General features: G+C 37.9%; 1 protein-coding gene across 1 annotated transcript in view; it reads left to right on the forward strand.

Moving 5' to 3' along the window:
• NBAS (NBAS subunit of NRZ tethering complex) overlaps positions 1-14,062 on the forward strand; it is a 156,322-nt gene that overhangs the window by 102,517 nt on the left and 39,743 nt on the right. Inside the window, exons 45-46 of the mRNA XM_030945947.1 lie at positions 9,332-9,550; positions 9,798-10,000. Of these exons, the coding sequence (XP_030801807.1) occupies positions 9,332-9,550; positions 9,798-10,000 (422 nt within the window). The remainder of the gene's footprint in view (positions 1-9,331; positions 9,551-9,797; positions 10,001-14,062) is intronic.

The following is a 14,062-nucleotide window of genomic DNA, read 5'->3' on the forward strand; positions in this document are numbered from 1 at the left end:
ATCAAGAGGAAAGTCCCAGGAGATGTTACAGTTTTCATTTTGCAGTATTTAAAGATAAATTTGTAAACCTTTCCCTGCCTACCTTTTCTTCTTATGACAGCCAGTATGAAAAGAAGGGATTTTTATTCACTTAGGGGAGTTAGATCTGTGGATGTGAGAGTTTTGATGGAACCTCAAAGACCTTGTGTACTCATTTAACTGAGAATAAGATATTGTGTATTTCATAGAGTCATTGAGTAGTTTGGGTTGGGAGAGGCCTTAAGGACCATCAAGTTCCAACCTCCCTGCCATGGAGGATTTCTGCATTTCTTCCATCTATCTAATCTAATATAAACCTGTCCTCTTTCATTAAAGCCATCCCCCTTGTCCCATCACTACAGGCCCTTTGGAAAGCTCTCCTGCAGCCTCCTTTAGGTGTTGAGGGCTGCTCTAACATCTTCCCAGATCCTTCTCCTCTCCTTACTGAACAGCCCAGTTTCTCAGCCTGTCCTCACGGGAGAGTTGTTCCATCCCTCTGCACATCTTTGTGGCCTCCTCTGGGCTCAGACAGTCCCACTGTCCCTGTCTTTGACAGAGATATTAAACAGTGCCAGTCCCAATACCAGCGTCTGAGGAGTGACACTTGTCAGTGCTGTCCATTTGGACATTGAGCCCTTAATGCAGCTCCTTGTATGCAGCCAACACAGCCAGTTCTTAATCCACCAAGTGGTCCATCTGTCACATCCATCCCTCCAGTCTATGTGTCATGCCGAACAGTGTCAAATGCTTTGCACCAGTCCAGGTAAATGACACCAGTTGCAGCTCCTCTTTCTTCATCCACCAGTTCTGTAACCCTGTCAGAGAAGACCACCAGATTTGTCAGGCATGATATGCCCTTAGTGAAGCTGTGTTGGCTGTCACCAGCCACCTCCTGATTTTCTGTGCCTTACCATAGTTTCCAGGAGGATCCGCACCGTGATCTTGCCAGTCACCAAGATGAAACTAACCAACCTGCAGTTCCCTAGGTCATCCTTTTTTAAGAATGAGGACTACCTTTCCCCTTCTACAGTCAGTGGGAATTTCTCCAGACTGCCACAACTTCTCAAATGATGGACAGTGGCTTAGCAAATTCATGCACCAATTCCCTCACAACCCACAGAAGCATCTCATAGGGACTCAGAACTTGTGCACCTTCAGGTTCCTTAGATGGTCTTGAGCATGAGCTTTTTCTGCAGGGGCTTGTTCTTCACTCTGCCAGTCCCTTCTTTTGCTTTCTGCAACTTGAGTAGCATGGCTGAAACACTTGCTGGTGAAGACTGATGCAAAACTGCTATTGAGTGACTTTGTTTTCTCCATGTCTCAGGTAACCCGGCTTCTTATTTCCTTCCAGAGAGGATCCACATTTTCCCTAGTCTTTCTTCTCTCACCAATATACCTACAGAAGCTTTTCTTGTAGCCCTTGGTGTTCCTGGCAAGATTTAGTTTGAGCAGTGCTTTAGCTTTCCTAACCTGATCACTGGCTGCTGGGACAGTTCCTCTGTATGCCTCACAGGGTACCTGTCATTGTTTCCACCCTCTGTAGGCTTTTTTTTGGTGTTTCATGTTTTTCCAAGAGCTCCTTGTGCATCCCTAGAGGCCTCCTAGCTTTTTTGCCTGACTACTACTTCTTTGGGATACATTGTTCCTGTGCTTGAAGGAGGCTATCCTTCAATATCAGTCAACCTTTTTGGGTCCCTCTTTGCTTTATCCCATGGCAAGTCCCTGAAGTCCAGAGCAGTGAACTTTCTGTGCACCCTCCTCATTGCACTAAGGATCTTCATGGCTACTGCAGCCCAGGCTGATCTCGATGATCACATTCCCCTCCAGTCCTTCCTTGTTGGTGAAAACAAGTTCCAGCATAGCACCTCTCCTAGTTGGTTCCTGTATGACTTGGAGAAGGACATTGTCATCAGTGCATTCCAGGACCCTCCTGGATTGCCTGTGCCCTGTTGCATTCTCATTCCACCAGACACTGGTGTGGTTGTATTTATTTACTTGTGCTCATACTAAAATTCATTGTGCCACAGGCTTGTGCTTAGTACCAGGCTCTTGCATTCGGAATAAGATGTTCCACAGAGAAAGTATTCTGGCCCAATGCATGTGGTTTCTAAGCATTGTAATGTAAATTATAAACTGTTGTAATCTCATCTGGCTGAAAGCTTGATTTTGAAGGAATGCACTTTCATGTGTGTAACATATATTACCAGATGTGGAGTTTCTTTTTGCTCAGTGAAACCTACTTGCAAGGCTATTTCTAGCATAAAGTTTTACCCATGCTTTCTTACATATCTTTACTGTGAAGGACAAAAAAGAAATGAGATTTCTTAGATTTTACTTTATTAAAAGATCTAGAGATGTCTTCACTACCTTTATCTGAAATGAAAAGGTGATAGTGTCCAGGGTTTTTTTGTGTCTATCTTCTTTATTTTGGTTTGTGACAGTTTATCTGAGGTATTTATACACCATGTTTAATGAGGTGAATTTCAGTTTGTTCTGTCTTTAAATATTGTTTTAATGTTCCCACAATATTAGTATAGGTTTATTAGAACCCATCTAACCTCTGTCTATATCAGAATTTGGTGACAAAATGCTAGCTGGATTAATAAGACACTTTGTCAGCACAGAATTAATGCTGTGATCTGACTGTCAGAGTAAACCAGCATGTTTTCTCTAGTTCCATCAGCTGTCTCTGAAGCCTTTTTAGCAGAACTGTTGTCTTGGGTTAGGTGTTTTGATCCCTTTTATCTCATAAAGGTATTTTTCATTCTTATGAGCAATGATTTAGACTGCTCCTGAGATCTTAATTGCCAGACTTGACCCTGAACTGAGGTAGCAAGGGCATGGCTTGTCTAATGAGAAGGAAGTACTGTCTTTACATGTCATTGCAACAGACTACTTGAAACTCTTGCTGTTAATGTTTCTTGAGTATTTCAAGGTTATTTCTTCTTTATTCCAGATGAATGGTACTGGGAGAGAGTGGATATCCTCCACTATATGTCTGTTTTGAAACACCTTGATTATTTTCCTTTGTTTCTGTTCAGGATTCTATACATTTTCTCTGCCCTCTTGAGAGTAGAGAGAAGGAATCGCATGAAAGAAACACTAAAGGCAAGAAGATTGTGGTTTGTGGTCAGGCAGAATTTTGTAGTAGAGACCTGTTAGCTTTTTGGCCATGAAAGAAGCTCAAGAAGTGCTTGAAACAGTTGGTCAAATCACCTAATGTGCCATGCACTGGGTTTAGGATTGACAGCTTGCAACTAGTTTTGCCTCAGGATCCTGTTCAGTTCTCAAGTAGAATTGTACAATGAGAAATTTTATCGTTATAGACCCTGGAAACTTATCTCTGAGGTCTCTTTCCTCTACCTTCCATCTGCAAAACACTTCATACATAAAAGCAACCTTTTGGGTTGTGCCTGTTACTTAAATTTTATGTGTTTTGAGGCTGCCCTGGTCATGTGCTCACTCTTTTAATCTCTAATTCAGCACTTTCTTCCCAGTCTAGTTTTGTGACCAAATACTTTACTATATCAGTTTCCTATTCCCACAACAGATGCATATTTAAATATTTCATGGAAGTGCTGATACTTAGTCAAAATGCAAAAAACCATGGTCATTATAATGAAATAATTTGTACTGTCACTGAGACACTGAGCTTTCTCTCATAGAGGAAATTTGAGAGGAAGCTTACAGTGAGATAGTGAAGTGGGTTTTTTAGGAGTGCTGAGAAGTGACCTGACAAAAAAAACCCAAAAAACAAATAGATACCCTCACAGCTCTCTCTCACTCCTTCCAAATATCAGAAGGGGAAGGTGGGAAAGAAGAGAGAATGTTCCAGGGAGATGATGAGATGCACTCCACTGGTATTCTTGTGGAACAGTATCTCCATGGAAAAACCCCTTTCGGTCAGAAACAATTGAGAAATGTCTCAAGTGCTAAGAGGTAATGGGACCTTGGTTACATAGCACTGTAGGCTACATGAGTTCAACTTCAGAGGTAGCATTGCTGTTGTCACCATGTGGGAGCTTAGGAAACAGACATCAAAATATCTGTGCTGTTCCAGTATTTCAGTAGAAGTAAGGAGACGCAGTGGTGGGCCAGCAAAGCAACAGGCAGCTGCTTTTGCTTGTGTGTCACTTGGATATGGCAGAAAATCTGGGAGCAGAATGTGTAATTATGCAAAAGGGAATGAAAACACAGGGGTTTAGTGGTGGCTTCTGCAACTCCTTGTTCTTCCTGACAAAGACAGGAATGTGATGAGCTTTGACAGGGGCCCTTTTATTCTCCTGTCTCTTACCACAAACTCTATGTTTTAGCTTTCTTATGAATTGGGCCAGCAGTGACTGAATGAGCAGTGCTTAACTGGCCAGAGGGGTTGAGAGAATGTCTAAATTTGGAGAAATGGATGAGGAGTTTGCATTTATGAAAAAGCAACTAACATTGTTATACTGATTGTAGTTCAGGGTGTGACACGGTTTTAGGTACTTCTAGCTCTACGAGGCCAGAGATTCTTTTCTCCCATGTTTCTTGCAATCAGTAGAAATGAGTTATCACCTGGAAGATAAGATTTGGTTCCCAGGCATTAAGGGTTCATGAAGTGGTCACATTGTGTGATGGGAACTGTGTGAGCAGAGATGCATCATAGTAAGACTTCAGAAAACCATAGACCTAAAGTAACATAGTTAATGTAGTTGAAGAAGGTACAGATTGATGCAATATTTTTTGTATTTGTGGTAAATGAAACAGGCAAGGACCTTAAGCCTTTGTCAGTGCCTTCCTCACACATTGACGGGCTGAAGTATTGATCCCTTGACCACAGAAGCTCACTGCTGCAAGCAGGTGAAAAGGTTCCTGCTTGTGGCATTTCTACTCAGATACGCTTTTAACTCTGTATAACTATTTAAGTCTTTCTGACTAAATAATAAATCATTCAGTCTCTGTAATGTTAAGAAAAGGCTATTTGTGTGTATGGAACAGATTTCTTCCTAAATGGGAGATATTCCAAATATTCATTGGAATGACTGCTTATATTTTTGCATGCATTTTGAATCTGTCATCTTTTTTCCCAGCAGCTCTGTTTGCTTTTAAAGAATACTGATGTCATAGTTTGTTAATTATAGCAATGATCGTATCAACTTCTTACCATGATGATTTGCCATTTCCTGTTTCTGTGATCTTTGTGAAGCATTTTAGATAGTTTGGGGATTTTTTTTTTTAATTCCTTCATTGCCAGCATTTTGTTCATTGTGCTAGAGAATTGGTTATGTCTTTAAAGAAACCATCTGTTGTAGAGCTCATAGGTCATTGCCCTGATGGTTTTTTGATTAACAGTACTCTGGAAAAAAAGCCTAGCACAACAAAACCACAACTGAATACAATATTTTTAAATCACTGTATTTTCATTATTGAACACACACTACAAATGGAGCTTGGCACAATATGTTGATTAGAAGAAGAAAAGGCTACAGCTTTAGATGGGAAAAGCAGAATAAAAAGCAGTGGTATCATCAGTCTGGTCTTCTGTAGTGAGAGAGAAGCTGAAATTTTCCTAACATGGGTACTCTATTGCAGACTTCCATCAGATTACAGCTTATGATGTTTTTTGTTTAACATTCCATCTTTTATAACATCTTTCCCAAATTCTATTTTAAAAGATTTAAAAGAACTTTTCTTGCAACTTAGTGATTTGAGTTGAAAGGTTGACTTATTTTCTCTGAGTCAGTAGTACTCTTTTGACCACATACCAAAGAGGTGTGGAATGAGAACCTGTTACAACTGAACATTAACCTGCATCATTTTCTTGACTTTAGAGACACTAAATGCTGTTTAAAATAACTGTATAAAAAAAGCTCAGTTAAAAAAAAAAAAAAGCCCAGAATATTGTTCACTATCTTTTGTCTGGCTGATTGACTTAATGCTGTATAAAACACTAAGGAAAAAGAAAGGGCATGACATTGCCTGAAGGTGTACAAGAAATGTTCTTACATAGCGTGACTGCATTCAGATGTTACTTTTTGAATTACTTGGCTTCATTTTATCACTGTGCTCCAGTTCAGTTGGTTTGCCTTGCCTGCCTGACTTTGTTTTGTTCATGGATATTGACAGTACTTCTTTTTCTAGTATCAGTGCAAGGTACTTTCTCGTGCCTTTCATTATATAGTTATTTTAATCAAATCTGCTCTGAGAGTGGAATAGGAAACTTCACTAATAGGAAACTTCACAAATATCTTTTCTTTGGCTGGTTCCTTAAACTTCCATTTAAACTTTTTCCAGATGAATTTTACAGAGTCTGGTAGGAATGAAGTTTTATTTCATTGTAGCAGCCTCAATGGGGCTGTGCTTTGGATTTGTGACTGAAACAGTGTTGATACCACACTGGGATTTTGACTTGCTGAGCACTGCTTGTACAGTGTCAAGGCTTAATTTTTATCTCAATACCTCAGCCCTGAGTAGGCTGCAGGTAGGCAAAAAGTGGTTAAGGGACATAGCCAGGACAGCTGACGTGGGCTGGCCAAAGGTGTGTTCTATGCCATCTAATGTCATGCTCAGTGGTAGCAAACAAAGAGTTGGGTGAGATTAGAGGGATTGAGCACCTCTCCAATGGGGAAAGACAGAGAATTTGGATTGTTCAGCCTGGAAAAGAGAAGGCTTTGGGGTGATCTAATTGTGGCCTTCCAGTACCTGAAGGGAACCCACAGGAAAGATGGAGACAGACAAGGACATAATGGAAACAGGACAAGGGAGAATGGCTTCAAACTGGAGAGTAGTCTTAGATTAGACATTAGGAAAAATGGTTACCCAAAGAAGCTATGGATGCCTCATCCCTGAAAGTGTTCAAGGCCAGGTTGGGTGGGGCTTTGAGCAGTCTGGTCTAGTGGAAGGTGTCCTTGTCCAAGGCAAGGGGGCTGGAACTATGTGGTCTCTAAGGTCCCTTCCAACCCAGGCCATTCTGTGATTCTGTGATCTGGCAGCAGATACAGGAACTGCACCCAGCTGTTCCATCTGAACATCACTCACCCTCCATTTTTCATTAGGAGGGTGAGTGAACACTGGCACAAGTTGCACAAGAGGGGTTGTTGAGTCCTCCCACATTGGAGATATTCAAGAGCCACTGGCCACTGGCTCTAGGTGGCTCTGTTTAAGCAGATGCCCTTTGCTGGCCCCTTCCACCCATTCTGTGTTTCAGTGTTGCTGGGATCCCAGGTTCCTGTGCCATTAAAAGGAGTGGAGCTGTTGCCATAATCTCACACTTGCATGTTAATCACTGGCAACAAGACTAGCAGGGTCAACATTTTCACATAGAAGTAAATGATACTCATACTATACATTATTAAGTACTTATATACTTTGAGGAGAATAGGCTTATGAGATGAGGAGTAAAAACTGTTGAGGTGAAATAGTATTGGTGTTCTTTGGTTTGAAAAGAGATTTTTAGGATTTTTTTATTACACATTATAGCCTATAGATTTTGAGATCTTCTTAAACTGTAAAAGCTTTTTAAATCTAAAACTTCACTTCACATGCAAACAAAGCTTGAACTAACCCCTAAGCTACATTTTTATCACTGGTTCTGATACCAAATCTCATTACTGAAGCTGACTAGAAGTAGAGAGGAGAGCTATTCACAGTTTGGAATAAAATAACCAGAGAAATGATATGTTCATAGTGCTGCATTTTGGCACTATGCAAATGTGAATGCAAAATTAAAACAGGCTTGTGAAAAAGCTGTATTTTCTTTCTTAGTTCTTTTTTTTTTAATCTGAACGCTTTATTTTGCATGTGTTTATGGCAACATGACTTCTTAACTGGCAGTATATTGACACTTTTCTCTAGGATATAAGTTAGATGGAATACTTAAATTGTTTGCTTTTTGCATCACTCTTAATTGCATTTTGAACATTAGAATGTACACTAGAAGAGAAAAAAATGAAATATGTAGCTGTTTTCTTCTTTTATCATGTTTATAAAATGGATATATAAATCCAGCTGTGGTTGTTAGATTTTAATGTGATGTGGAGGCTATGAATTTTTCCTTGCTTAGAGTAAAACCTGATATTGAGGCCTTGTTCACAGTAACAAACTCTGTTAATTTGAGTGGGAATAGAACTCTGTTGCATTTGAAACTATATGTTAAAATTCCCTTTGTATTGCATTCAAACTGGCAAACTTTCTTAGCTCTAACAATAATGTCCACTCATTTTGCTTTCATCCTTAAAATATCCAGTAGACCATTAGTGTGGTTCACAGTAATAGCACAAAAAACCAGGAGTAAACTATAGATCTTTCACTTGTGACTTTTTATCTAGGGAGTTTTACAGTATGTAAACTGTAAAACTTTCCACTAAATAATCCTTATCAAACTTTTTATGGCTTTAGAAGTAGCTAGTTAAATTCATGCTGTAAACATCTCTTGGACTTTGTATGAATAATGCTGTAGCAGTTTATTTGCCCTCTTTTATGATATTTCATCTTATTTCCTATTCACTGTGTCATACAGATTTAAGCATTTTTATTCTATTCCTTGTGTATTTCAACTTGAAAGTTAAAATTGTTTATGTCTTTGTTCAGAATTGCAGCAACTAAAACACTTGATGTTAAAAGTACCCAATGCTTTGGGTTTAGAGTTCAGGCAGAGGACACTCCCACCCATTGGAGGGTATATTGCAAACATTGTTAAAACGTACTTGAAGTTACAAATGAGCAAATCATACATGAATATCTAAAATCATACTTCAGACTTTGTTTTGGACTTTGAGCTCAAGCTGTGTCTTTCTCCAAACAAGAAAGTCAGACTTTGTTTCAGTTTAATGCCTAGATACAGCTGGTTGTACGAGTCTTTAAAAGTATTTTGTATAACTTGGGCTTTAACTAGATTGATTTAAAAGTTCTCAGTCCTTATGGGGTTTTTGCTTATGGTTATGATCTTATATTTTAAACCATGGTCTAAACCTGACAAAACTAATCTTAGGTGAGTTATCAGTCAGTCTTGTAAAGCAATTCTCACACATCTCTCAGTGAAGAACGGAAAATCAAAGATTATAAGGTGGCAGTCTACAAAAATAATTAATATAATTAGGAAAAGAAGTTCATATGGTTTAAAATGAACATGAGTCAGTAAAAAGAAGGACAACAGAAGGAAGTAAAGGAATACTGATCATTTTAATAAATAACTAGTCAGAAACAAAATTGTTTCCCATTAAATACTTCGTTTAGTTTTATGCTGTGTTGTGGAGCCCCCTGACCTCTTGGAACTGCTGTAATATAAATAGTAGTGTACAGGTAATGAATGAATAAATAATTGAGCAATCTTTTTCAGCTGCCAGTTGAAGCCAGGATAGAAGTGACTAAGAAGGCTATTAAGGCAGTCAAACATCTTTCTGAGAAATCAAGAAAAAAAACTTCAGATAATGACATGAAAGATGCTGAAAGCCCATCTGCTGCTTATGAAGAAACACTGAATCATTTGCAACAATCTCTTGCTCATCTGGAAACACTCACTCACAGTTTTATCATTTATTTGAAAAGCAGCAAACAGGTAATGATTACTGATCAAGTGCTTGCTTTGAGTGTTACCATGACTAGCAGTGATAGGCATCAATCTTCTGTCATATTTTATTAATGTTTTCTACCTTTGCTTTTGTTGACCTGGGTTTTGAAAATTCGGTTCCGTCAATCTTTTTTTTTTTCTCAGTATATGTTAATTCCTAGCAGAAAGGAAGACTGATACAGCCCTGTAAATAAGCAGTACACTGATTAGTGTTCCAAAAACTGTCTGTTCACAGGATGCACTACAGAAGTATGGCTATTTATATGATCTGTCAAGGTCGGAGAAAGAAAAAATCCATGAGCAAGCAGTAGCCATGTGTATAGATGGTCAACCCCTGGACATGGTGCAGCAGTTGTTGCAAGTGGCTGTTGGAGATCTAGGCCTTTCTCCTCGGGATATTGTCCAATGTGCTATCAAAAAAATTGTAGGTATATTAAGGTAAGCACAAAAATCTTTCTTCTGGATTCTTGAAAGGTTTTTTTCTGATGGTTGAGTTGGTGTGTTGGTTTGTTGTGATTTTTGGTTGTTTGTTTTGTTTTGTTTATTTTCAGTGAATACTTGTTTGCTTTTAATGTCTGGATTTTGCAGTAAGAGGAAAGTTTTTTTGATTATGTTTTTGTTTACCAATAATTTCATATTATATTTTTATGAGTTGGGGAAGCCTGAGCAATTTGAACAAAGACAGACAGAGCTTACAGGCACTTTTTTGTTAAAAGCATTGGCTTTACAGCATTGTTCCGTTATCTGTATGTGCCCTTGGGAATTTTTGTAACATTTACAATGGCACATAATTCTTCCTTCTTAAACAGAGTTAAAAGGCGTGTTTATTGGAAATAGTAACTCGTGCAGGTATTTGGGCAGCAGAGGCCTAGTAATAGCTTCTGCCACAGCAGTGTGTCCTACCAGAAGTCATACAATTTCCATCTTTGGAAAAAATTGCTGAGCCATTTCTAGGAGCTGGGCTTTTTTTTTTGCGCTGGTTGGTTTGGTTCATTAGAAATATTTTATTCCTGCTCATTTTTTTTAAGGGAGTGCAGGGAAGCAGGGAGGATAATTTTACATCATCCATTTTAAATTGAACAGATACTTCTCATTTAACTGTTCGTGCAAAACTCTCTTCTGAAGTATTTCTGTTTCAAAGAGATGTATACATGCATACGTGCAACAAGTATGAAAGAGTATTCTGCTGTTAGATGTCTGGTAAACACTGTTTAGCACTTCTAAGACCAGTTTAGAGAGATAAAACTTTGAGAATTTATCCTGTTGTTCTGCATGCAGAAAAATTATATGGGCAGGATGATCTGAATGCCTACACCAGGAATTGGAAAAGAAGTCTAGCATGGAAAGTTTGCTATGGCTCTACTGTTTCTTCAGCATGCATGTATATATTATAGCAGATTGAAGTGCCACAGATGAAAAGAGGGTAGCCTGTCAAATTGTTTGCAGTCCTCTTTGGCAGAAAATTGATTTCTCCTGTCACTCAGTTTAAGAATGTTCACAGCATCCTCGATGATAGAGCTTTTGCACAGCAACATAAGTAATAATCTTTCTTGTCTGGGTTTGTCCATTTGAAGAAGAATAATTTAGCTTTAGATAATAACTGTCCTGCTGTTCCTGACTAGCAGTGTGATGTATCTGGATACAAAGCTCACAAAGTCCAGTTATTTTGACCATAATGAGTCTCATTAACATGCAGAGTATGAGAAACCTATCAGAATTCTCCTTTCTACTCTACTTCTTATCAACACTTTTCTGCAAACTGAAATTCTTGTTCTTTATATGCATTGCAAGGCTGGGATGGCTGCAAGTTGATTTAAAGTTCTGGGACAGTGACTGTCTCCAGTAACTCCTATGCAGCACTTGACTGGAAAGGGAGGAATGATTGTCTCCTAGAGAAAACTGTAGTGGCAAAGGTGGGCAAATGAGTTGGAAGTTTCAATTAAGATGGCTTGGTGTGTGTTGTGACCTTATGTGGTCAGTAGAAATGTTCCGCTCACACTCTGCTGTATTTTTGGGAAAAGAAGAGAAAGATAATTTTATATCATTCTGATCAATGGAAGGTTTGTCTACTACAATGATAAAGAACATGAAGTGAAAACCTAGCATCAGCTAAAATAGAAAATACTTGAGATAATATCCTCCCTATGATGAAATTCAGAAAGGGTTAATATTATAAGGTACTACATATAATCTAAATATAGGGAGGAATTAAAAGAAAGGTTGTTACTTGACATCTCTTAAGCCTGCTGGTATTCCTGTTGTTATGATTAAAATTGGATTAATCTCTATCTTATGCGCAGATGTTCACTTTCAAGATACTACACAAATTACAACATTTTGTTAAATACTTGCATTTCTACAATTAAAGAAGCAGTCTTGCCTGTGTAGCTGGTAAAGGCAAACTTTTACTCAATAAATGCAACATTTCAAAGGAATACCTTTTTTAGGTTTATTTACTGGAGCTTTGATATGTTACACAGTATGGTTATTTTATACAGTAGTTTTGAAAGAGATTTAGTTGTAAAATTCTTTCTTTGACAATTAACCTTCAGAGTAGCAGTTGGAAGGCTGTGACACTGAACGTGGATTTCCTATAGCTGTGGTGACAAGGCATGTAATTAAGGTATTGCAAACATAAGTGGAGGAGGCCTGTATGGATGTGAAAAATTATGGTAGTATCAGTGATTTGCCTGAAAATTAAGCAACAGTCCACCACTTCTGTGACTGAAAATACACATCCTTTCTTTCAGTTGCATTAACTACAACCATCCTTCAAACACAGGAAAATATCTTTTGTTATTAGCATATATAGTCATTCTTGCAGAAGAACCTTCTAGAAAGTAATGTCTTCATGAAAGCTGAAGTTACTTTTTGGCTTCATTTTACAACAGCATATGATATGACAGGCTTAACAACTTTTGATGCCTTCTCAGAAACAGATTGGTTGTTAAATATAACATAGTTATTTGCCTAATCTAGTATGTTTTAATTTGTAAATCATTGAATTGCAATTTTAAGAGCAGTATTGTCCTCTAGTTCTTTTAACTACTTTTCTAGTTTTGGCACACAAAATTCAAAATAGAAACTCTTGCATTGGTATGTGTAAAAGCTCTCCACAGAGCATATTTTCATATTTTACATGATTTACATATTGTGCACTTCCTTGTGTGCCTCTAGAAACAGCTACTATAAATAAAAATCAGTTGCCTCTTCAATAGAAACCATGAACTTGTGGAAAACAAACCAAAATATTTTAGCAACTATGGTCTCCTGATTAGTTTTACCTATGACTCAGTCTAATTCCTTGCTTAAGATCTCTGGCATGGTGGATAGGAAGCGTTCCATGATCCATGACTGCAGGCATGTCCATGGCTGGTCAGTCAGGAAAGACATTTTGTCTGTTGAAGACTTCATGGTCTCCTTCACCTGCTGCTCCTAGAGTTCTTCTCTTAGATGTCCACAGGGATATAGTGTTTTATGAAATTTCACCAGGCAGTGAGCAGGAAAGGTTTGGTGAAATTTTGAGTTCCTTGTTTAATGCCCACTGTTTGTTGAAGAGGATAAATCCAGCTTTGTTAGAAAGAGTAGCTACATTAATGGGGAAAAGAAAATCAAATTTTTTATTACCTCATCTTATTTGAGCAGAGGTAATACAGAGTAATTTTGTAACTTGTATATAATGATTTTGTGGTGTTTTAGATGGAAATAATGGTTTACCATTAAGACATTTATCCCCAGTTTTGAATGGTAACGCCATTAGCCTGTTATTTCCTTATTTTCCTCATATTTAAATATGACAAGGCGCAATCAGAAGGAGGAAAATAAAGCTGGAGTATTTTCAATGAATACAGTAATTAGGTTAAAAAATTTAGATTAAGTTAATTTATTCCTTCCAAGTGTTCTTTGTACTTTATTCTGTTTGAGGAATTTGATTAAATATGCATCACTTTTTCTGACACTGAACTGAAATCAAAATAAGCCTTTATCAGTGTAATTACAGCAAGCTCATACCTAGGAGTTTTGAGGTGAACACTAAATCATGTTCTGTTGTTTAAAACATCCATAAAATAGCATATAATCTGTGTGGAAGACTAATCCTTCATTAATTATATTTGTTTCTGTTCGTAGCTGCTTATTTTTAATCATTAATTATTAAGAAAATAACAAGGCAGTAATCTGTGGAAACTTGACAGGATTGTTTGTCTCAAGAGCTGTCATCTCTTTTTAGTTCCTCTAACCATTAGGCAGTAAAGGCAGTATTAAGCTTAAAAAATGAGTAGCTTGCCATCTTTTTAAATTTTTAAAATATTTCCTTATTCTAGATAACTGCGGCTTACTGCTTAGATTAACCTTTTTTCTCCTTTCCCTGTGCTTAGTGAAAGACACCTGTCTTGTGTCTGACAAACTTGAAGCTTCCTGTAAATGTTCATACATCTGTTGTTCTGGAAAATCAACTTCACAGATGTATTGTCAGAAACTGATTTTTTTTGTGTTTAGAAA

The sequence above is a fragment of the Camarhynchus parvulus genome, chromosome 3, assembly GCF_901933205.1.
Source record: "Camarhynchus parvulus chromosome 3, STF_HiC, whole genome shotgun sequence".
Lineage (NCBI taxonomy): Eukaryota > Metazoa > Chordata > Aves > Passeriformes > Thraupidae > Camarhynchus > Camarhynchus parvulus.